The sequence below is a fragment of the Macrobrachium rosenbergii genome, chromosome 23, assembly GCF_040412425.1.
Source record: "Macrobrachium rosenbergii isolate ZJJX-2024 chromosome 23, ASM4041242v1, whole genome shotgun sequence".
NCBI classification, from domain to species: Eukaryota; Metazoa; Arthropoda; class Malacostraca; order Decapoda; family Palaemonidae; genus Macrobrachium; species Macrobrachium rosenbergii.
Genome location: NC_089763.1, coordinates 14,549,728 through 14,574,318, shown reverse-complemented (window position 1 = coordinate 14,574,318; position 24,591 = coordinate 14,549,728). Strand labels below are relative to the sequence as shown.

Genomic DNA, 24,591 nt, shown 5'->3' with positions numbered 1-24,591 from the left:
TGTCTATGTAAATTATCTGCCTCTAACATCTTCCAATACTACACAAAATTTACATCCATCCTTTCATCAGATCACTCAAAATCTACATATCAAGAAAACCACACTCATGCCAGAGCAGCTTGCCTAAAATAGGCTGCGTGGTCATCTTTCAAAATCTAACATTCAGTTTTCACAGTCTTTCACAGCCATCAAGCTAACACTCACCAGATGACATAAGCAGCAAAACAGAAACAAGCACAATAATTCGTACAGGAGACAACAGCTGAATCACCAAATGTTATGAGTGCTTTGATCTCACCACCAACATGAAGAAATAAGACAAGAACGTAAACACTATTCCCATCCATGGAACAGATGACTACAGTGACAGTTCAGAGCAGTATAGCCAAGCACATTTTGATTTTTAAAATGTTGATTGACCAGCTGAAGCTAAAGCTTCAACTTTTAGTAAGATTGACCCAAATATTAATTTCTAGTCCAGTAGCACTTTTTTGAGGGGTTAGCAAAATCCTGAATGAATGAATCAGTGTTCTACATCCACTGATTTCCATCAATCTTGGTTACATCACCACTCATTGTACTGTTTGCAGTTTCATGTCTACTAACTTCATCATTCACGTTAAATTCTTAGTAATAGTGATTCTTTTAGCCAATTTTAAGCAATAATGTAATTTTAAAACCAGATTTTTGTAGTGGTTTCGCTAATCCACTTTTTCTCTTAATGGTCATAAGACACATCTTCTGCTGAGTATCCACAGTAGGTAATTTTGAACAGGTTCTTATCCAGTGGCACACTGGTACTTTTCATCAACTGGAGCAACCTACTTTCTACATCAGCTTATGTCAACTGCGGTTTGTTCATAATTGGAAAATGAAATTACATCGTAAGTAGAAAAGTAATCATGCGATATTACAATAAATAGTCTGTTTTGCAAACTTATACAGTACTGTACATAAAAATAAAAAATGTCTGTATTTCTGAAAATCAAAATGAAAATTACAGAGAAAGAATGTTCCATTTTAAGATTTACTTACCTTGACCATGCCAGATGGGGTAGAACTTGGGCGTTCTATTTCTGAAAAGTCAAACGTATCGATGTTGTTTTCCTTGTTGCCGTCCTTGAATGATGCAATGGTACAACAAGAACCCTTGTGCTCTCCAAATCTACAGCACACTTCCTCTGGATCAACCCATATCGTCAACTCGACTGGTAGATTAAGGCGATCGTAATTTAACCCACACTCTTTTGCAGCTCTCTCAATCATTGGCTCTCTTCTTGTATTTTCATTCAGTCTGAAATTTTATTTTAAAATGGTTCAACTTTCAAAGAAAGTTTCAGGATTCTCAAACATTTACCAGGTCAAAAACAATCCAATTCATAGCAAACTTCTTTGATATCATCATAAAGCTTAACCAAAGCATCAAATTAAATTTTTTATTCTCAACAACTAGATCAAAGAGTTGGACCAAACAAGCTCAAGCTCTTGTCATGTGAATATGTTTATTTTGCAAAAGGATAATTCACTAATTCACAAGCTGAAAATTTAGAAAACTTTACAATGGTGTCTTATAATTTAACCTTCAGAGCTGTTTTACAACTGATCCTATACATTAATGAAAGTAAAAATGCAAGACAGCCCTAAATATCCAGAAGTTTAACGAATGCATTCAAATTAAACAATGTGGGAAAATATGACATTTTTATAATAAAATAAAGTTTTATATATACTTACCAAGTAATTACATAGCTACAGTTTCCTCTTGCACGGCAGCTTGAATAAAAAAATTCGTGGGTAACACTTCAAAATTCAGTGCAGGTGACTGGTCCTGCCCACTTATGGGAATACCTCCCTGCAGGAGAGGAGGATGACATGCAATACTTGGTAAGTACTATATATATATATAAAAACTTTATTTTAATATGAAAATGTAATTTTTATATAAGTAACTTAGCATATAATTACATAGCTGATTCCTGCATTGACAGGAGAGATACATGGACATATTCTACTCCAAAACATTGAGTAATGTATTGAATTTGGAAACAGAAAAAGTTGCTAGCATTACATACAATGCTAAATTAGCTAGTTCCTTATTAGTTAAGAGAGCCTGCAGTAGAAAATTGCCTCTGTTTGGTACTCAACTTAACCTGTAGTGACGTGGTGGTAAAGCCGTGGAGCGCCTCTACTTAAGTGGGAGCCTTGCAGCCAAGGAGTACAGGCAGTCCCTGGTTATCGCCAGGGGTTCCGTTCTGATGGTGTGACGATAAGCGAAAATCGGCGCCAATAAGCGGAAATCAGCACCGAAAATCACAGATTTTCGTCGCTAGACAAGCACCGAAAAACCGGATCGCTGATAACAGAGCCCGCCGATAACCAGGGACTGCCTGTAGTCCAATGGCTAGCAAAGCATACTTGGAAGTTTTGCAGTGAAGGAGCTCAAGGAAGGCTAGCAAAACTTCAAAAAGTGCCCTTGACCTGGGTGCAGTAACACAATAAAAAACAACCACATAACATTGTCACCTGCACTTAAACACAGACCACAACCCATCCACTGAGAGTGGTGGGTGCTCCAGGTACATTGTAATCCCCAGCTCTCACAAAACTTGGCATCTTAGTACAAGGTGAAGAGAAAGTAGGAGAAAATTGTATGCTTCCTTCCGCAATGCCAAGCCAGTTACTAATAATCGCAAGGTATTGCAAAAAATTTTAACACTGTTTAAACTTTTCTGAAGAAGTGAGAAGTGAAAATTGATTGCACTTCCAGTGGGTCGATTGTAGGATGGACGAAAGGGGCAGATATGCATGAAGGGTAATGAGGTAGAATTTGTTCTGACATCTTTAGCTTTCACTTAAAAGTAGTCCCAATGCTCTCCTGAAACTTAGAATGGTCTCATAGACCACTCTCCTGAAACTTAGAATGGTCTCATAGACCAAGTCCATATATGATGAAGAACAATGCATTCTTAGACAGAGGGCGAAAAAGGGTCCTTTTCAGAACACTAAAGGTTATGAATGGCCTCCTGTGCTTCCAATCCTGCTCAGATAATATCTGAAAACTTCAACAGAATAGAGGGCTTCCTACTCTTCCCCAGAGCCAAGGATGTGGAGAGATTTGGCGCCAGACAATTGGAAGCCGACACCAGGCACTGGGTGTACTAAGCTGGCGCCAGGATGTAAGTAATTAATCGATCAGGAGCTGGCAGGCACTCCTAGGAACATGGGGCAGAGCTGGCGCCAGGGGAGCTGGAGGTCAGGCGAGGTAAAGGCTCAGGCTGGTGGGTGCTCTTTGGAGCCCGGAGCACTGTCCCTGGCTGTCAAGACTGTCTTCTTTTCCATTAAGTTCTTCTTGAGAGAGATCAGCTGGGTCTTGGAAGGTCCTCGTTCGGTTAAAAATCCCAGGGTAAACAAACGAAGCTGCGTGCCACAGGTCAGACATGGCCTCGATACCACCCTAACAAGGAGGAACATGAGAGATTCTATATCCTGTCCGATAAAAAAGGCAATGCTGCCATTGAGTCATAAGTGTCCCAGAAGAAGAGACACCCAATTCGGAATATCATTTACTTAGATTGGTAGACTGAGCAAAGAGATGACGCTTGCATCTTTCAAATGTCTCTTGTAACACCTCTGAAAAAAACCCTTCCTTCCCGAAAAGCACCCGGACAGCCCAAAGCCTCTCTGCATAAGAGTGTACCACCATTGGTGGTGTTTTCTTGAAGTGAGGTTGTTCGAGAAGAAACAAATATAGTGGGAGGATACTTGGAGAGTCCATCAATCAACTGTAGCAATTCTGAAACCATAAATTATGGTTCAGAATGGGGCTATGAGACATGTCGTAATGTTCTGATCAGCCTGAAAAATTTCAGCTCTTCCTTGACTATACTGAACAGTGGAAGAGCGAAGAGGTCCAGGTTGGAACAATCATTCAGTATGGTGTCTGTTGCCCTTGCTAGAAGGTTCCTTTAAGGTGGCAGACAGTCAAGGTCGGCCTGCCCCGTAGAAGCACATAACCTGACAGTTCAGGGAATTCAAGGTCCACTTGGAAATAAGAGTGAGTTTCTGACGGCTCAGTTCATCCGCCAAAAATTCCAGTTGGACCAGAAAAAGCTATTATCGTCTGCAGTAAAAACCTCTTGTCACTTGGTGGTGAGTGCTAATGTAAAAAACTTAAGGACTGTGGTCTGGTCTAAAGGAATACCACAGTCTACAATTGAACTAGGGTCAAAAGAACTGAAGCCTAAAGCGAATTGCTTTCAGCGCTCTGGCAAATGTGTGAAGGTTCCGTTTCCCCAGGGACATGTCCTGGAAATTTCCCGGTTCCTCAAGCTGGCTCCCTCTACTAGAAAATGGAGAGAGAAGCAGTCTAAGACTAGTCTCATAATAAGGAACTTCTTCCGAAAATCTAAATTCAGACAGCCACTACTGCAGGTCCGACAGAAGACCGGGACTAAGGGAAAAAACAATAGTGTTGGCTGTGATTCCCTGTCCCAGTATGCGTTCAAAACCTTCGATCTTTCTTTGAAGGGAAACAAATATATCACTTGGCCAGGGATACATGGACATACTCGGGAAAAAACTGATGTTTATGGCCAGAAACAGAAGACAATTGTTAGGGAGAGGACTATTAAGCAGTCTGCTTTGTCTCAGTCTAGAACCTCATCTTTCATTGAAGAGAGAAAAGGAAGATGCAGGCTCGCCGATGATTCTGCGGACTTGCAAGCAATGGAACGAACTTGCATATCATTGTACAGGCTCACAGACAACTGAGCGAACTAGTAGCCGACCCTGTTCATCCTTGAGTCGTGCAGACACGAGGACATCCGCGCGGGAACAACTTATTGGACTTGACAATACCTCATACAGACCAAAGACATATGCAAAACTGTACATGGTGGAACCAATATCTGGCAGGTTTATAAGGCTTGAACCTGGTCGCAGGGTAACAGAGCCCTGTCCAAAACCAGGTATGACAAATTCCTGCATTCCGACACAATACTCTCTAGATAGTGCCGGGCACTCTAGAGCAGAAGTTGGGAGTTAGGGAATCGGTGCCAGGAAGATGGCGCTTGGAGCTCGGAAGGGGTGCTGATAGGAAGCGCTGGTCCTAGAGGGATCATGGCGCTTTCTTACTTGGAGCCCAAGTAAGGACTTCATCAACAGAGCGCTCAGTAGAGATCTCGTCATTCCAAGGAAAAAGTTAAGTCTATCTTAGTGTAACCAGACCACTGAGCTGATTAACAGCTCTCCTAGGGCTGGCCCGAAGGATTAGATTTATTTTACATGGCTAAGAACCAGCTGGTTACCTAGCAACGGGACCTACAGCTTATTGTGGGATCCGAACCACATTATGACAAGAAATGAATTTCTATCACCAGAAATAAATTCCTCTAATTCTTCATTAGCCAGTAGGAGAGTCGAACGCTGGGCCAACAGCGTGCCAGGAGAAAGCTCTATCCACCCCTCCAATGAAGAACTGTCATTCCAAGGAAGACAGACCAAAGAAGAGATCAATGAAAACACAGCAAAATTATAGGAAGGCTGTGAGATGAGGCTAGCCTCCTTACTGGTTGACAAAAACAGAGAACGGCAAGCTCCATGCGCATATCTTCAGCGGCCGTGAAGAACCAAAAAATGTTATGGTGTTTACTGTCTGCGCCTTAAGCCTAGGAACTGGATGAAAACTAAAGGAAGAATAGCAAAACCCTCCTATGAAGTCTGTCAAACTTAAAAAACAACTTGGTGGAAGGCAGAGTCCCTGTGGACTCATCCACTAATGTTCCAATATTTGAGACTAACATCCCAAAACCTGACTCTTGCGACAGAGACTGTAATGCAGGCTGGTTGTGAATGTGTACTAGAGCTCCCTTTCCCAGAGACCCAAAGAAAAGAGAGGAAAACACTAAAAGCTATCTCGACTGACCTTGTCCACGCTGGACAGAACTAAGAGACACTGAGGATATGCTTCTTGATAAATGCTAGTGTCACCTCTATCTTCTACGCCAGTGGCCCTGTTGTCAGTCAAGAAGGACCCTAATTAAAAACCCTGACACGATCCTCAAAAGGTAGGTCCAAGTTCCGTTGAAGCACCAGAGGGAGGAAAGACAAAAGGCACCAGCCCAATTCCCCAATCAAAGAAATCAAGCTTCCAACCCCTGAGAGACTCCCAGGAGGACAAAGAAAACGCCAGGGAAGGAAGCATTCAACAACCAGCTCAAAAATTCCGGACACAACAGTCCCTGTCTGCAAATGACACGACTCCGAGACACTAATTGTTGCAAAAAGGAAGTAGTGTCAGCTCGTCTTGAGCTTTTAGGCGAAGGTGGAACAGACTGAAGAGAGACAAAGCGCTTGTGGGTAGGTTGTATAGCCTGGTACTGAAGAGGTGGTGCCGGATGCCTGAGAGGTGGTGCCAAACTGCAGGTGAAAACGCGGGCACAGGTGAACACTTGGACACTGGGTGCTCGAACGCTGGACGTCTAGACACTGGGCGCTCGGATCCCACTGGGCATTCGGATACTTCAGCAGCTGAAACGAGACTTCTCAGTGGCCTAGAATCACTAGAAAAAATGTCATCAATGCCACTAGCCCACACTACTGGGCGCTCGGACACTCAGCAGCCAAAACGAGCCTTTTCAGTGGCCAAGAATCACTAGAAAACATGTTACTGGTGCTTCTACAATGAAAGTACATCCTCATGGATACCTTTCCAATGGCTGTTCCTCAACACCTGCGGACAACAGGCTCCACAGAGGAGGCAACTACACGGGGGCAAACCCATTCGGACTCCCCTGGACTTCCAGTATGCCTCCTCCCTGGTGCAAGGGAGTCTGACAGGGACTGAGTTTAGGAGATCCGATGGGTTGGGTAGCCACCTCCTTCACTGTACATTTGTCAACACCTGGGACTGGACAACAGGCTTGATTGAATGGGTGACTACCTATGAGTAAATCCTCTGACCTCCCTTGGACTTCCAGTAAGCCTCCTCCTTGGTGCATGGGAGTCTGACAGGGACCTTTGTCTAGGAGCATCTGGGGATGAGTGGCCACCTCCTCTACTGCACAGCACTTCACTGTTACAAAGTTAACTTCTGTTAACCCAGACACAAGACTAGCAATGGCATGGGGAGAAAGCGAGGGAGCCAGGCATGAGAGCAAGTGGATACAAAATAAGAGGGCTGGCAGCAGGAGAGAGTTGGCACCAGATGATCGGGAACTGGTGCCGAGAGCTGGGTGCTCCCAGGATGTAGTTGGTGCCAGGCTAGCCTGCCACCAGGCGAGGTATCAGCTCGGGAGCCAAGAACTGGGAGCTGGTGAGCACTCCTGGGCGATCAGTCCCCGGTTATCGGCGGGGTTCCGTTTCTGAGGGTGTGATGATAACCGAAATTCGCTGCTAACCAAAAATCGGCAGTTTTGGCACTTTTTCGGCGATTTTCAGAGATTATCTTCGCAGAAAAGCGGCGATTTTCAGTTATCGGCGCCTCTGTTAGGTATGTATTGGCACCAATAAGCAGAAATTGGCGATTTTCGGCACCGAAAATTGCCAATTTTCGTCACTAGACAAGCACCATAAAACCAGAGCGCTGTTAACCAAGCCTGCCATTAACCGGGGACTGCCCTTGCACTTTTTCAGTTCTATGCATATGAGAGTTTAATAAAAAGATGTTTAATTAATTCTTTATTGACAAAGGTTTGAAGTATCCAGAGTATTATCATACAGACATCTCAGTTCTTAACAAACATTATTTGAGACTTGCAGATATGTATTTCATTACCGAAAATTGGTTCGGTAGCGAATGCAATGTTTACGTCTTGTTATGCTACTCAGAAAAGGAAAGTTACCCTTTACCGACCAAAGTTAGAAGTACACAGAGTACCATCATATAGACATATCTCAATTCCTATCAAACATTATTTGAGACTTGTACATATGCATTTCATTACCAAAAATACTGGTTCGGTAGCAAATGCAATATTCACGTTTTATTACACTAATCAGTACAGTAAAGGTACTGTAGTAGCGAACGCAATGTTTAAGTTTAATCAGTAAATTATGCTAGTGGTAGTTACCCAATTTACAGGCAGTCCCTGGTTATCGGCGAGGTTCCGTTTCTGAGGGCGTGATAAACCGAAAATCGCTGCTCGCTTTTTCGGCGAGTTTCTGGGCTTATCAGCGCCAAAAAGCGCCAATTTTCGGCTATCAGCACCTCTGTTAGGTATGTATCAGCGCCTATACCCAATTATTGGTGCTGATAAGCGGAAATCAGCGATTTTCAGCACCGAAAATTGCCGATTTTCGTCGCTAAACAAGTGCCATAAAACCGGATCGCTGTTAACCAAGCCCGCCATTAACCAGGGAATGCCTGTTAATGTAAATTCGCTACTGGAGCGAAATATGATAAACCTGAATCAGATCTTAATAACAAAACAATAAAATACTTATCTTGAAAACTGTAGGTCTGAAGGCTACCCGAAATCAGCAATAATATATCACTGAAATCTGGTCTCTGACCGGAAAATTTAAGAATAGAGCTGCTATCAACACTCGGTGTTTACTCAAGTGCCGGTAGAAACAATGAGGTTGTCTACTACGTAGTTCCTGGTATTCCCGTTAGTGGGCGGGACCAGTCACCTGCACTAAACTTTTGAAACATTACCCGTGAATTTTTTCATTTAAGCTGCCGCGCAAGAGGAAACTAGCTATGTAATTACTTGCTAAGTTACTTATATAAAATTATCCTGTACAATTAACTTTGCAATGATGAATACTATAATATACTGTTGACTTTTAATGTTCAAATTCATTATTACAATGATGAATACTACAGGCAGTCCCTGCTTACTGGAGGCATTGGTTAACGGTTTCGGTGTTACAGGGCTTGGGTAGCGACATCATTAACTGGATTTTCCACATCTCCAGTTAACAGTGGTGTCAAGTGGGGATTTCGGCGCCGATCTCCAGTTAACAGTGCCGATATCCAGTTAATGGCACCATTAAGCAGGGATTTTGGCGCTATTATCGCCAATTTTTGGTTAGCTGCTCTCCGCCGGGGATGGAATTCCCACCATTAACCAGGGACTGCCTATATACATTAATATACTGCTGATATTTAATATTCAAATTCATTATTACTAAGACTAATCATTCACTCCAATTTATTTCACTACAGCATATCTGGCTTAAATACTTCACCATAACATACTGACTTGAATAATGTCAAGTAATAATTTGTGGAAATCACTTCAATACATATATAGAAGCAGATTTCCAAAATATTTGTATAAGTATCAGCCTAAATTAAATTGCCTATCTGCTCCCAACATTATCTTTCCAACAATAGTGTTGAGGCACTTCAAAATTTCCTTCTGGAATGCCTGAAACTCCATTTGGCTTTAGGAAACCAAATTTTTTGTGAAGTCAGAAACAAGCACTATGTACTCATAGTAAGTATAAAAAAATTCATTCAGCAAGATTGGAGCATCATTCTATACTGAACAGTACAGAACTTGACTCAGATTACAAATCTGAAGCATTATTCAAGGTAGGGGTTCCAATTTCATGTGTACTTTAATAATTAGAGTTTTATTATGGCAAACTGTTCTTTTTTGGAAATTCTAGAGAAAAATTCTTTATAAAAAAAATATATATCTAATGCTTGTTCTGGAAATTACAGCAAAAGTTTTTGTAAAAAGTACCAAATTACTTAAAGTAACTGGTACATATATTGCCTTAGTATACGAACCTGCACCTTTCATATCTGGAGTACCTTTCCTGCACATGCGCTGGAAAAGCCCATGTACTTAACTAACAAGGGAGATACCCAAGAAGGGGGGAAAGATATGCCCCTTCACCCAACTTTCCCCATTGGACTTTCAGCTGAAATATTGCACCACTGGTAGTAGTAGTGGGGTGGCAGAGAAGGATTTCCTCAATTGTGAAAGGTTCAAGTTAGTTGCTAGAGATTGATTCCTAGGGAATCTGATCCTCATTAGGAACGCCAAATAAACGCTATAGTCAATATTTTTATTCCACTGGGAAGTTTCAGTTTTAATAAACTAAGCCATTTTCAACCTAAAATAGAGACAAAACACCAAATCATAAAACTTTATACAAGTAAAATACAAAACCAAAGAAAGGTCACACTCAAGAATACTTTTTTATAAACTACGTTACCATAAAAAAAAAACACTACTCAGAGAAGAAAACATGGTGACTTAAAACTAATACAATTCAGTGAATTACAATAACCAATGAAACTAAGAAAAACAAACTCAATAGATAAAATAAAAGCAAATAAAACACAGAAATAGGAAACATTAAAAAACACAAACACGAAAAGAAAAATTACACAATAGATAAATTTGCTTAATGACTGGATAGCAAGAGTGGATAGAAAATCAGTAGATTATGAATACCCGGAAAAGGACAGATCCTTCCGTTATAATCTACTGATTTTCTATCCACTCTTTTCTTTTCAGCTTCATACAAAGAGCCCGGTAATTTTTCTTCTCATGTTTGTCTTTTCAATGCTTCTTATTTCTGTGTTTATTGTTTCTATTGATCGTCTTGAGTTTGTTTTCTTAGTTTTTTATTATTGTAATTTGCTGATTTGAAAGCCAGTGTTAGTCACTATGATTTCATTTCTGATTTAGTGTTTTTTTATGGTAACGTTTATAAAATTATTCTTAGGTGTGACCTTTCTTTGATTTTTGTATTTTACTAGTATAAAGTTTTATGTTTTGGGTGTTTTGTCTCTATTTAGGTCGAAAATAACTTAGTGATACACCAAATGTCCTGAGTGGAATAAAAATGTTGACTATAGTGGTTGCATTGTTCCTAAATAAGGTTCAAGTTTGTATACCTAAGAAAAATACAAATTACTTTATAAATTTAATATTTGTTTCTATGGGGAACACAAGCCAATACCATTCATATCTAGAGACTCACTAATCAAGAGGGTGGTACTACCAGAAGAGAGACTTTGTGTCCTAATGTGTCGGAGTGTGTCCTAATGTGTTGGAAAGTGCCCTAAAAGATTGAGAAGAGGTAAGATGTACTTCTTTGACAATACCTTAGCAGTACTTGGTTACCCTGTCATCCTTGTCAGAAGGTACCACTCCCTCCCCAGCCCTCAATGCCCAGTGGGAGGCATTATGTTGGAAAATCCCACAGAACCCGGCACCCCCTCCAAGGAGGAGGTACTGTCACTCGGCAACTATCCCTACTAGGTTAAGGCAATCAACACAACTAAGGACTTGTGAGTGATATCCCTCAGGTAGAAGGAGGTGGCCTGACATCTCCAAACCACAGCCCTCATCACCTACTGGACCGAGAAGTTCTTATGGAAAGCTAGTGAAGGTCCAACACCCAGAGGGTCATGAGCAGATGGGTGAAGCAGGAGACCATCTTCGACATCCGATGAGCCATACACTCTGGAAATAACTTCCCTCAACCAGGAGGAGATAGTGTTCTTCAACACCACCTTTTTACTCTTTTCCGTACTCACAAAAAGACATCTGCACTTCAAACAGAGACTTTTCATCCTTTTCAGACAACAGTTTAGGGTGTGAACCAACAAAATCCTGCAGGGAGGTAGCAGAGAAAGAGTCAAATCTCAGATCTGGGACTGAAGAGTTTTGAGTCTTGGCTACAAACTCTGGTACAAATGAGATGGAGACTGATCTCCTCTGTTCAGTAAACTGGACAAGGCAAGATAGGCCATGCAATTCCTTTGCTCTCTTTGCCGATTGAGGGCCAACAGCAAAACCACTTTCAAGGTCAAATTCCTGTCTAATGCCCACGACAAAAGCCGGTATGGGGCAGTCCTCATGCTCTGTAGGACTAAGGTTAGGGGCAAGACTGCCCAAAACTCCTAATTACGCCCAGATATTTCTAAGGAGGTGGAAGGTCTATGTTATATAATTGGAAGACCTGGGAGAGGGCAGCACTAACCTTTGATTGAGGAAACTAATAGGCCCTTGCCTAAAAGAAGGGAAACAAGGAAGTCTGCTACACATTGGAGAGAGGTACCGACTAAAGAGTGACCCCATCTACAACACCATTCACACAAGATGACCCACTTTCCTTGGTAAACATTCACTGATGAGGGATGGAGAAAGTCAGACATTTCTTTCACTGTTCTTCTAGAAAAGCCTTTCTTTCGAAAGAAATGCTGGATAATCTCCCCCCATGAAAAGCAGCAAGTGTACTGCTTGATGGTACCGGTGAATGTGAGCCACCAGAGTCATGCAAAGATTCAGAGTAATGAACACCATTCAGAATTCTCTGAAGGAGAATGAACGGTGGAAACCCATATATATCCATGTTGTCCTATGAATGCTGAAAAGTGTCTTGCATTGCAGCCCCTAGATTGGGGACTGGAGAGCATAAGATGGGAAGCTTGTTGTTCAACCTGGAGGCAAATAAATCAATCACCAGACATCACCACACCCTGAACAGACTGTCAGCTACTGCTTCATCCAGATGGCCCTGTTGGCTCAAACTGTCAGTGACGATGATCTTCTCCCTGGGAATGTACCAGGCTTTCTGCTCTATCAGGTTTACAGATGCCCACTTACGCCTCTGTAAGGCACGATGGCACAAATTGGGCGAGACTTCCCCCTGCTTGTTTATGTGGACTACTATGGCAGTGCTGTCACTCACAACCTCCCCAGAGTGCCCCTGAAGACTATGTAGGAATATCTGCACCACTGAAGACTATGTAGGAATGTCTGCAGTGCCAACCATACTGGCATCATCTTCAGAATATTGATGTACACTGATTGAAGGTTCAGGGTCCATGTTCCTGAAGTGAACTCTCCATTCAGATAAGCTCCCCCAACCTTCTTGAGAAGTCTGAAAATAGGAGATGGGGTGGGGGGAGGGTGTAGGGCGATCCCCTGCATGAGATTTCTGTCTGATCACCACCACACTAGATCCTCCTAAACTTTTTCATTGAGATGAACCAGATGATGGAGGGGGGGAGGTTGTCTGGAAAAGACGAATGTCTTTTCAGTTGCCACCAGAAGAAATGCAGTTATGAACTTCCTGTTCAAAACTAGTTTCTCCAGGAACCTGAGATGACTCAACACAGCTTACCAATGTCGATCTGGCTGTTTGTTCTCTAGGAAGCGTTCTGTTACTTCCTTAAGGTCATCAAATCAGTACAGGCGAGGAAGGTGCGGTCCTTCTGCGGTGTTCAGAATCATGCCTAGATATTTGGTTGTGTTTCACCACCAAAATCAGATTTCAGAAGTAAAGCTACTTCCACACAGAGCAAAGACTGGTGAACAATTGAGAGCTAAAGCCAGACCATAGCAGAGAGCTTTGAATCAAAGAAATTTCCTCAAATGGTCATGGATTGGAATAAGAAAACAAGCATCCTGAAGGTTGATCAAGATCACGTGGTCGCCCTCCCTGACGGATTCCAAAACTGATAGGGCAGTTTCTTTGACTTAGATGTTGAGGACAGACAGGTCTACAACCAGTTTCCAACCCCAAGACAGTTTTTCCACAAGAAAGATGGCTGTAGCTGCCTGAAGAAGGAAAATGGATGATTTTGATTACTCCCTTTGGAGTATGGACTCTACTTCCTCCCATGTCATCTGGGATTTGGTCGAGTGTGGTCAAAATGTTGGAAGTGGGATTGGTACTGGTTGGCAGGAGGAAGAGAGGGAGGAGCTGATGACAGCAGTGAACTGCTCTTGGGCTTGTCCCACCTCAGAGTCCAAAAACAAAGAGGGAAAGGGAAAGCCTACAATCTAGGCCATACCCTCTGAAGATGTGAAAAAAGATTTGAGTTGTTCAGTATCTTTCCCCCCAAAGGTGGAAACTGCGGAGAATCAGTCTTCATGGGAGGGGTACGGAAGGAGAGTAGGGCAAGGGGAATGAGGGAATGAAGGTTCTAAAAGGACCAGGCATCACTTCCAATGTTGGGGTACAGCTAGAAGAAGCATCCTTTGTTCACCTCTGCCATTTCTCAAAACGCTGTTAATAAGGAGAAGACCACAAAACACATTCGGGGCAGGGAGAAACACAAGAACACTTTCCCCCTTGCAAGAAATACAGAAACAATGTGAATCTACAGCCACAGGAGACAAAGCAATTGCAAGGCCTATCAAACCTACACAACGACAATGGTCTGGTCTAAATTCCATGCCAGAAAGCACAAAAAACAGAGTTCCATACTAAAAACACTCAAAACCACACAAAAAGAGCTTCAGCACTTCACTACACAAAACACAAGGGTAGGAAACAGGATAAGAGATGAAGTACAAAACATATAAAAAGGCAAAATAAGGAACACAAAATGAGAAAGCACAATTTAAGCAATAAAACTAGATATGAACAGGACAATGAGGAAAGTCAAGCAAAGGGGCATATCCCTCCCCAACCTTCGTGGGTATCTCCTTTGTTAGTTAGTACGCAGGCTTGTCCAGTGCATGTGCACGAAAGGTACTCCAGACATGAAAGGTGATGGTTTGTGTCCCCATAGAACAAATATCTCATTAATCAAATGGTCATTCAGGAGGCAAGTTGATTTTATACTGCTTTTACCTTACCTTACTCAAAAGGTCTGTTAAATAATCTTGGTGGAAAAATAATTCTCTTCCCCACATACGATGGCAATTCCTCATGCAATTTGCATTAAGCAAATGCATTTTCAAAATACACTTTATAGTATATGCACAATGAAGATGAATACCGTAATTAATGGCGTAAACAATGACAAACAGGGCTCCTAAAAACTTTCAAGTACCTGACAGCAGCAGTAAGCTACTAGTGAACTTACCTTAAACACCGATACCCTTGTCCTCTCCAAGGTTGACTGGGATGCCAGTGAGTGCTAAACCTATCCCTCAACAGTTCTTCCAGACGTTGCTCAAACTTCTCTATTTTCTCCTCATCTTCATTGGAATTCCGGCGGATGAGTTTAGATATGAAGCAAACTGCTGCAGAAATTTCTTCTTTCATGATGCAAGGGGATGGTTGAATGCAAGTGAATATTATACTCTTGAAAGGAATACAAGAACAAAACAAAACACATGGGGGGTAGAAGCAACTTTGGTCAAGTGATAGCTTCAGCACCGGGCTCCTGTTGAATAAAAAGAAAAAAAATTATTATAATAGAGTAGTTAAGTCAGAATAATTTTCAGATGAAAACCTCATCAAATAATAAAATTCAAGCGAGATTTTATGTGGCCACAATGCTGACCACTAAAAATGTAACTTTTGTTAATGCACCACACCCAGGCCCCTGGCCTCGAACCACCCTAGTAAAATGACCAAAAAAGAAGAAACAAAAAAAAAGACCATATTACACTTTTCTTTCTTTTTTGTCCATTCTCCATAATGCAACCTTTGAAAAGCTCTTTGGCTCATACATGCCATGTAGGTTACACAACAACAATTTGACGGGATCACTTTTAGGTAAAGACAAGCTAAAATCAGATTCAAACTTGGCACCATTGCATAATAGGTAGTAGGGAAGAACAATTAAAAAGGCAATTTTCAAGGAGGTCAGAACATGTGAATATCTTGCACACACTCAAATAGTGGCTCCATGCACAGCCTAATGAGCTAAGACATAAGGACTGGGACAGCAGTAATGAATTATTTATTGCCCTCTACCTCTTCAGCAGATCTTCCACTGAATTCCCTACCAAATTTTTCTTTTTACTTGTAACAAGTGATAACTATACTCTTTTTCCATCTGTCCACCCGCCTGTGATGCTCGCACATGGTAACACTACGTCCCGGCTTTAAATAGTTACGCTATGTGTAAGTTTTAGGTAAATAAAAGGATATCTGGGTGTACATTTGCACCTGAAAAGTGTTTTAATAATTTACTGTATGCGAATTAGACTGTTAATATTCGAAATAGGATATTGTTATTATTGTTGAATGGAAGCTGCCCTTTCGGGGTGGCGAATGGAACAGCCAGACGCAGTGGCGGAAAATTGCTTCTCTCGCAGTGCACTGCGGCAAGATGTCAATTTTATTGGACCACACCTAGCCTACTCTGCTACTAAGCTACGTGTTACTTTATTAATGTAAGTATATCAGTATATACTTTTAATTTTTATAAAAAGTGCGTTTTAGCCAGATACGATATGAAGTAAATGTGGCTTAGTAGCAGGGTAGGTGTGGTCCAATAAATTGATATCTTGCCGTGGTGAACAGCGGAGATAGGCAATTTTCCGCCACGTCGCGTTCTGGCCTGTACATTCAACAATAACAATATCCTATTTCAAATATTACAGTGTAATTCGTGCAGTGAAATTATTAAAACACTTTCGGTGCAAAATGTACACCCAGATATCCTTTTATTTACCTAAACTTACACATTGCATAACTATTTAAAGCCGGGACGCGGTGTTTACCATGCGCGAGCACCACAGGCGGGTGGACAGATGGAAAAAAAAAACAGAGTATAGTCTCTTTGGTACTCCAATACCTATAAAAAAAAATGCAAGAGTTTATATTAAAAAACAAAGGGTTACAGTACAAAGATATCCAAGGGATGAAAGAGGTAATTGCAGAGGAAACATATGTAAAAAAAGACTCAAAGGACATTACACACACAAGTATCAGAACAGATGCACAAGATAAACAGACTACTCTTGTCGTACGGGACTCGAGAAATACACGACCCTAGGCAGACCGTTCCATCACCTCTCACTCATGCTTATCACTTAGTATTTACATCAGACACGCATCATAATTACAATCCTAATAACGCAAACACTGTTTATTCAACATCAAGCAAAATCTGTTAGTCATCATTATTATTATTATTCATGACATGCACTTATTCATATGGAATATGCTAAAAACCAAACTGACATGCTGCGCAAGGTTTCAAAGAACAGATTATCCACATGTGAAGACAAAAACAGACACAAGAGAAGTACTATGCGGTGACTTTTAAATGAAAATAAATGAAAACTAAAATAAAAATAACAAAACAATTAAAAAAGAGCTGGAAAATAAGGGATAGGGCATGCAAAATTCAGTAACAATAGTCACCAAAATATCTATCACAAATCTGATAATTACAAACACCGTATACTCTACAAAATGAGCTGCAGGTGCTAACTCTGAAGTGCATATATTAGTTTCCTCAAGAAACAAAATTTTTGGACACTGGACACGAAAATATGTTTTAATTACGTTCATATTACTAAATACCCTTTGTTGGGAAAAAGAAACCAACATTACATACTGTACAACTTTGACAGAAAAAATCCTAAGGTGCCACTGAAAAATTAAACTACCAATAGTAGATCAGCAGACCCGAATCGAGTGACGTTTAATAATAATAATAATAATAATAAAAAAAAAAACTGAGCATAATGGTACTATTACAAACAATACTGGATTCTGACAAATCATTGTAGCTTCTAACTTTCCAATTCAAGCTAAATCCTACTTAATTTCACGTCTAACGGGGAAGCAACTAACTGGGCCAACAATTCTCAAAATGTACTACATTACTGTCACTTTAAAAGTCCCAAAAAACTGTCCTTCCTATGAAAACCAACTGTGATAGTTCTATGCTCTGGTCAATTAAAAATAATGTGGAAATCAAGTACTGTACATGGCCTCTAAAAACTGCATTACAATTTATATACTGTTTATTTATACAAAAGAACTACGGTTATCCAAGTCCAAGTTAACACTATAACCAATCAGAACACGACTTTGACGCTTTCCCACGGTCAAGGTTGTTTCAGATGTAACTAGTTTGATCTATAAGATCGTCACAAGTATTGGTACCTAATTTTTTACTATAAACGAACTGGTTCTCAGGAAGCCAAGAGTTTGGATTAACATACAACATGGGATTTATTACCATGAAAAGTTATTGCACTGTATTTATTTACAAACATTACTCTTCCGTCTACATGATACAGTAAACATACCATAAAAGTAGCACTGCCCATATACAACAACTACTTGTTTAAAGTTTTAAAAGCACAGTGTTTCATTTTGACCACCAGTGATTAGAGAAATTAATGAATGTGTACAAGGTAAGTGATATATCTGTCTAGTTCTCCTTTGTACTGTGTACAGCATCTACAATATTGTATTAACAAAGCTAACACTATGACAATTCACAGCAAAAGCACCATGTTTGGACCTAAAATATCCACACAAAGAATACATAATGTAAAAAATTTTACAAACATTTTTACTAAATTCCATATATAACTTATAAATTTGGCACTTGCCTACACATCATTCTGGCTGAAATTCTTAGGATTTAATGTACAGTATAATAGTACAATTTTCACATATTTTACATTATCTCAAGTGAAAAAACTACTCATATTACTCAAAATTTATGCAAAGTACTGGACCTTAAAATCCATAGCCATTTGCTACAAAATATTCATCAATCATAAATGCCCCACAGGAGGGTAGTGCTATCAATGCACCTAATACAGTATACTGTGGGCATTACTTAAGGTTCTTAGTAGTGTCCCTTCGGCCCCTACCTGCAATCTCTCTCATTCTTAGTTTCCACCCTCTCCTAACAATTGATTCACAGTGCAACTGTATTGTTTTCCTCCTGTTACACCTCTCAAACCTTTTACTGTCAATTCCATTTCAGCGCTGAAGACCTCATAGGTCCCAGCACTTGGCATCTGGCCTAAATTCTATATACTATTCTTCTATTCTTTATCAATCATAAATGGTCCCAAAAAAAGTGGTAGTGTTCAAGAGATGATTTGCTTTTCATTTATCATAAGAACTTAATTATAATGCTGTAGTGACTTATATGGTAGCAGTTTTTGCATAAGCTTTTAGGGAAACAATGCTTTTTCTGTTTACGTACACATATTTCTAAAATTTTTCAAATCACCAGCGTAACCTATTTCTGCATAAGAACTTCTACATTCATGGCAGTAGGGCAAAACACATGTTATATTAATTTATTGCTTTCATATGTAATTCAGGCAACTTTCATTCATTAAAAGCAATGTCTGACATCACAAAAGCAGGAGTCAACATCATCCAAACCTCCAACCCCAACATACATACAACTAAAGCTGGCAAAACCCTGATTCATACACTAAGCAAATAAAGTTCCTACAATGAGGTGATGACGGCATCACCACATAAACAATGGACCTCCAAAAACAACTAAGGGCTGTTTGATTCTTCTACTGTGATACTTACAAGTTCTGACCAGTGACCTCTTATATAACTAGAATAGGTTTAAAGATATAGCGCATGCTGTAGACCTAGTCTCAAGCAATAGGCGTACTGGCATGGACAGTCATTCTAATGACAGTGCAGGTAAACTGAACGGTAACACTGAAGACAACTACTGTGCCCTTCCAGTTTGGTATCTACCAGTTTACATGCAAAATGGGCACCGTGTTTAGCATCAGCTCCTCAGGGATAATGTACAAACAAATAAAAGATGGTAAATATTGTGGTAAAACTGAAGACTAGTACCATTGCCTGGATCCCGCCAGTCACTGACCAGAATAATTGGTGTTTTTGTTTATGATCTTGTTTATGTTTATGATATTTACCATCTTTGTTCATGTTTTGACATTCATCCCAAGGGGCTGGTACTAAACAAGGTGCCCAATTTGCACATAAAATACTTTAGGCTAGTAATTATTGAACCAGAGAGGTGCAGTAGTTGTCTTAAGTTTTACCAATATCATAAACATTAAACATACACAAAAGGTGGTAAATATTCCAGTGGGTGACTAGTGGGACTCAGGCTGTGGTAGGGTTCTTCTTGGCCTAAGCCTATACAACCTCCGAAGATACAAAAAATTGACGACCTAACCTAAATATCGTTTACCTTAAATTACTAAACTTTTCCATATCAGATGGACCTATGCTACACCTATCACAAATACAGTCCTGGTTACCTTAGCCTACCTTACCACACCATATTGGTAAGACTACAGTTCAGTCTAAGGGTCCAAATTCACTGCACTACATAAAGTTAAAATCAGCCCACAGATTATCAAATATTTATTGAATCATGAAGAACAATAAAAAAATGAGCAGGTTATCTGCTTACAGAAGCAGATTGTAAGAAAACAAAGGAAATAAAGGGGAACGTAAACAAACAAAAAATGTCTTAAGGGATACGGACCCATAGAATTTTGAGAATTTGGTAAATCTCTGCTTCTGGTAAGCAGATAAACTGATCATTTTATCAGATTTATCTACAGTGCCTGCTGAAGACCAGGAGCCTGTGCCAGGTTCCTACCTGGTTCCTGGTTCCTGGTTCCTAAGCTAAGCACTCATTCCACAAACAGAGCTGCGGCCACGCTACACTATTCGAGTGAGGTCACAGTGCAGAGCTTTACGCTATTCCCTTTTTCTTTTTTTGCAATCTCTGCTTCAGTCAACAGATACTCTTTTTTTTTAAATAAACTTCTGTCTGCAGATCTGTCAAAGGAAGAAAATGAGAATGGGAGAGAAAACTTAAAAACACACGAGGGAGCAGTGAATTTGGACCCCAAACTTGCAGGATTACCCCGTGGTCTCTGCTAGCTTAGTCAGACTGTCACACGTTAAGGTGGAACAGGACAGACCTCTAGCCTGCCCTACACCAGACTGGGTATCCAGTAGGCTATAACTTTTACCATTCACAACGACCAAGTTCACGAAAACGCCTTCAACGGCAATATCGAGACCACCACTCAATACCAGGAAACAGCTTCGACGTGAACAAAGGGAGAGAGAGATTACGGATCACACAGCGCCTCGCTGACACCAACATCCACATATTTTTGGCTTTTCCTCCGCCCTCCCGCATCATTCACTCATATTACGCTCACATTCGGCTTTCCAATAAAGCTCCGATTCGTTCAGTATACTTTTCTACACAAAAATGATCGATACGGCTCGAAAAATCACAAATTTCAATTTCCTCCTCACCCTCAGTACTTTCCACGGCCCTGACGATTATTATTACTTCTGCTAAAATAGGTAAAACAGCACGGGGAAGGAACATGAACCAATCACATTGCTCGCTTCATCTGTGTCGACCAATCACAAGCTCCATAACATCGCATTAAGACAAAGAATTCTTTACAGCGGTGCCAAATTTTTACGTTTCCTCGCACGGGTTCATAAGACGAGGAACTGATAAAGGAAGACATGTGGCACCAAGGAGCGTTCTTCTTCTTGAGTAAGAAATGGCATTTGTGAAGACATAGCAACAGATTAAATGAAGATGCAATGTCGAATTGGCCATAACGTAATCCGCCACCTTTGAATAATTATTAAAACATTTTGCTCTTGCAAGTGCCGATTCTTCTCTATAATTACAGTATTTATATATGTATATATATGTTTGTGTGTGTGTCTGTGTGAATGTGTGCGTGTCCACATTTAGTCGCTTCCTCTAATAGCAGGTGACCCATGGGAAAAGCAACACATTGCTAACGAATCCATATGAATGGTTCCGCGCATGTAAGTGGTCAGACGCACACCTGATAAACTTCGTTTAAGTAAATAGGAAATTTTTTTTTTTTGCACGGAGCTCATGATTATCGACTATTCAGCAATTAAAGCATGGACGTGGTAATGATCATTATATCATTATCTTGTTTATATCTATATATATAATATATATATTTATATATATATATATATATATATATATATATATATATATATATATACAGTATATAAGCACAGAGGTTTCACGTATAATTGCTGCCCTCCCCATCTCTCTCTCTCTAAACTACACATAAACACACGCACATAGGCACACACATTACACACACACACACACACACACACATATATATATATATATATATATATATATATATATATATATATATATATATATATATATGTGTGTGTGTGTGTGTGTGTGTGTGTGTGTGTATGTATTCATATAAACTTTATCTCATACACATTATTGTTCTGTGCATTAGTAGAGTTACTAAAGGACCTCATTCAAACTGGATATTGCCTATCTAATGTTTGTCATTGTAACTTTTGAATAAATACACCATTAGAATGCTATTCAGTTTTGGACAGAAGTCTAACATATATATATATATATATATATATATATATATATATATATATATCTATATAATGTTAATATCTGTGCGTGTTTATGTAGTTCAGATATTATGTGTTAACCTCTCTCTTAGCATCTCTTTTGGAAAAGGAATACATAAGGTTGTCTAAAGTACGACTAAACTTGGTATTTCAGCGTTCATAAATCTTGGTCTTCCAAACAATCTGACATTCTTTTCGCATGGAACATAACTTTGTTCCAGAATCGGCATACTTCAGCCCAGACGAAGCTGTCCTTGCGTACTTCCGGAACCGTTCTTTTTGAGTGCATTGTGTTTCAGGTGCGTAATTATGAGGGTGGAGCTCTCTGCTGCTGTCGCCATATCACGTAAACACCTCATTGTCTGACTGCAGAGCTTGGACAAGATGCTGTTGAAGAATACACATGACAGAAACGCAGGTCATTGTTTTTCTAAGGAGAAATAATTAAAACGTCACTAAAACAAGACAATGACTGGACAAAAATTGTAAGAAAGATATACACGTTCTTAATCTATGTTCAGTCTTCTCAAGACATCTCCAGTCCACGCAAATTCTATCTGAAAACAGAAAGGAATGCTTCTCTCTCTCTCTCTCTCTCTCTCTCTCTCTCAAACACACACAATCACGCAAACGCACACACGGGACAATAGGACGGTCAGCACAGTGTTCTTGCCCAGGCCTGAAGAAAACCATGTAACGAGAGTCTGAAAACACGGAAGTATAAAAAGTTTCGAGAGGGAAACAAATGGTGCGTGAACCGTAAGGCAAAAATCATTTCATATTTAGTCAGACAAATTCTCTCAAGTACTGTCAATAAAGAAAAATAACTCTACATTGAATTCCAGGTAAAAAAAGTGTCATGCAGTTGTTTCACCAAAGCCCCATAAATTAAACGCAAGCAATAGACGTTAATTTAAAAGCGTTGATGGTCATCCTGTCATGACTCTAAATATAATAACAACCTTACGAAAGACACTTTCAAACGTTTTTTTCTTTTTGCGATGAAAAATCACATGATAGGTTCTATTAAATATAAATGCTGTTGGAATGACTTTCCTCGTCAACAATTCTAGCCCATGCCTGACTTGAAAAGAATAGGGAACTAGTAAGACGGAAGAAGGCGTTGTAAGAATCAAAGGATGAGAAAGGTGACCATTCCCCAGATGCTGACTGTTAAGGTGTTCTCAATGGACCAAGTTCTTGGATCTTGGTTACCTCTAGCAAGAAGCCAGTACAGACTGCAAATCGTATCCGTCCGTCTGGTCAGTAACAGTGCCCCTAGACAGATCACCACGAGGAGTAGCACCGGAAAACAAGACTTTGTTCGGGTGAAACCGAGTCTTTACTGATTAGATAATCTTATGTTATGCATCCACTTTATGACTCAATGTGCAGGCCTGATAACCTTGAGTCCTTGACTATTGGACTGCATGTAGTGTTATCGTTGTTCATCTAGCCTCTTCAAAGCATGTTCGCTAATGCTACCAGAAAGTTAGATATGAAAGCAAGAATTCAGTAAGGAATATGTGCTTTGACTTCCATCGCCAAAATGAATAAAAACCTGAATTTTGTAAGACCTGCTACAGAAATATGCAAAACTTAGTAACATGAAAATAGGAAATAAAATTGGTTATGACATGTAAGAACAAGTTACTCAGGAAAATTATAAACTACCTAATAAATAAACGAGGACCTCCAAAAAACAAACAGGATGATGCTGATGACGACAACTGTTTGGATACTTCCCATGTACACAAGATGCTTCAGATTTTTGTCTGTGACTTAGACCATCGTTGAAGCATTACTTGCTTAATCGTCTTCAAATGGTTATACGAGTATTGCGGTAGGAAAAATGCCACTGTCAGCCCTACAACATAAGCATGTCCAGTTAGTGCGTTGTATTACGACAGTAAGTTTAGGGTTGCCTCTCAGGTTTCGTCTCCCGCTGCACATCTATCTGCTCTGAAAGGCTGGTCGTCTTGTTAACGACCTTTCGGCTTACTTCACTCACATAATAATAATAATAATAATAATAATAATAATAATAATAATAATAATAATAATAATAATAATAATAATCGGTTTCGTTTTGTTTTTTTTCCTTTCATCCTAAAACTGTTTTCTAATGTAATTCAAGTTTTTAGCAATTCATCTATTCTTTTGTGTATCTTATTTCTAGAATTTCCATTTGTCTAAAATTAGATTTGAAGCTATTTTACTGTTACGTTCGACGATACTCGAATGATTGTTTTACTTAAGGCGCTTTGTATTTTCTCGGCTCTCCGTCTCTGTGACTTCAAAGACAGATCATATAACTTTCGAAGAGATTATTTTCTCTTTTACTATAAGGAATGGTTCTGTTTTTGGTTATATAGTCTGAAAACATTGTTAAATTTCAGTTTTCGCACAGACTTCGTAAGCAAGTTCCCTCTCTTCAAAAATTATAAGGTTCAATAATGTAGGCAGATCAGCTTTCACCTTAATGCGAGTTTCTCCTCTTTTCAAATTACCCTCCATCTTTGTGACACT

At 39.9% G+C, this 24,591-nt stretch overlaps 1 protein-coding gene across 3 annotated transcripts in view; it reads right to left on the bottom strand.

Annotated features, from left to right (window-relative positions):
- Nucleotides 1-23,370, bottom strand: part of LOC136851292 (maternal B9.15 protein-like) — a 48,400-nt gene extending 25,030 nt beyond the window's left edge. The window contains exons 1-3 of one of the 3 annotated variants that reach the window (XM_067125283.1): nucleotides 23,278-23,370; nucleotides 14,792-15,094; nucleotides 1,036-1,294 (exon numbers count right to left, since the gene is read on the bottom strand). In XM_067125283.1, coding sequence (XP_066981384.1) covers nucleotides 1,036-1,294; nucleotides 14,792-14,973 — 441 coding nt within the window. In that variant the 5' untranslated portion in view covers nucleotides 14,974-15,094; nucleotides 23,278-23,370. Of the gene's footprint in view, nucleotides 1-1,035; nucleotides 1,295-14,791; nucleotides 15,095-20,624; nucleotides 20,891-20,919; nucleotides 21,071-23,277 lie in introns of those variants that run through there. The other 2 variants (XM_067125281.1, XM_067125282.1) reach the window with 2 other exon arrangements.
- Between the last annotated feature and the right edge of the window lie 1,221 nt (nucleotides 23,371-24,591).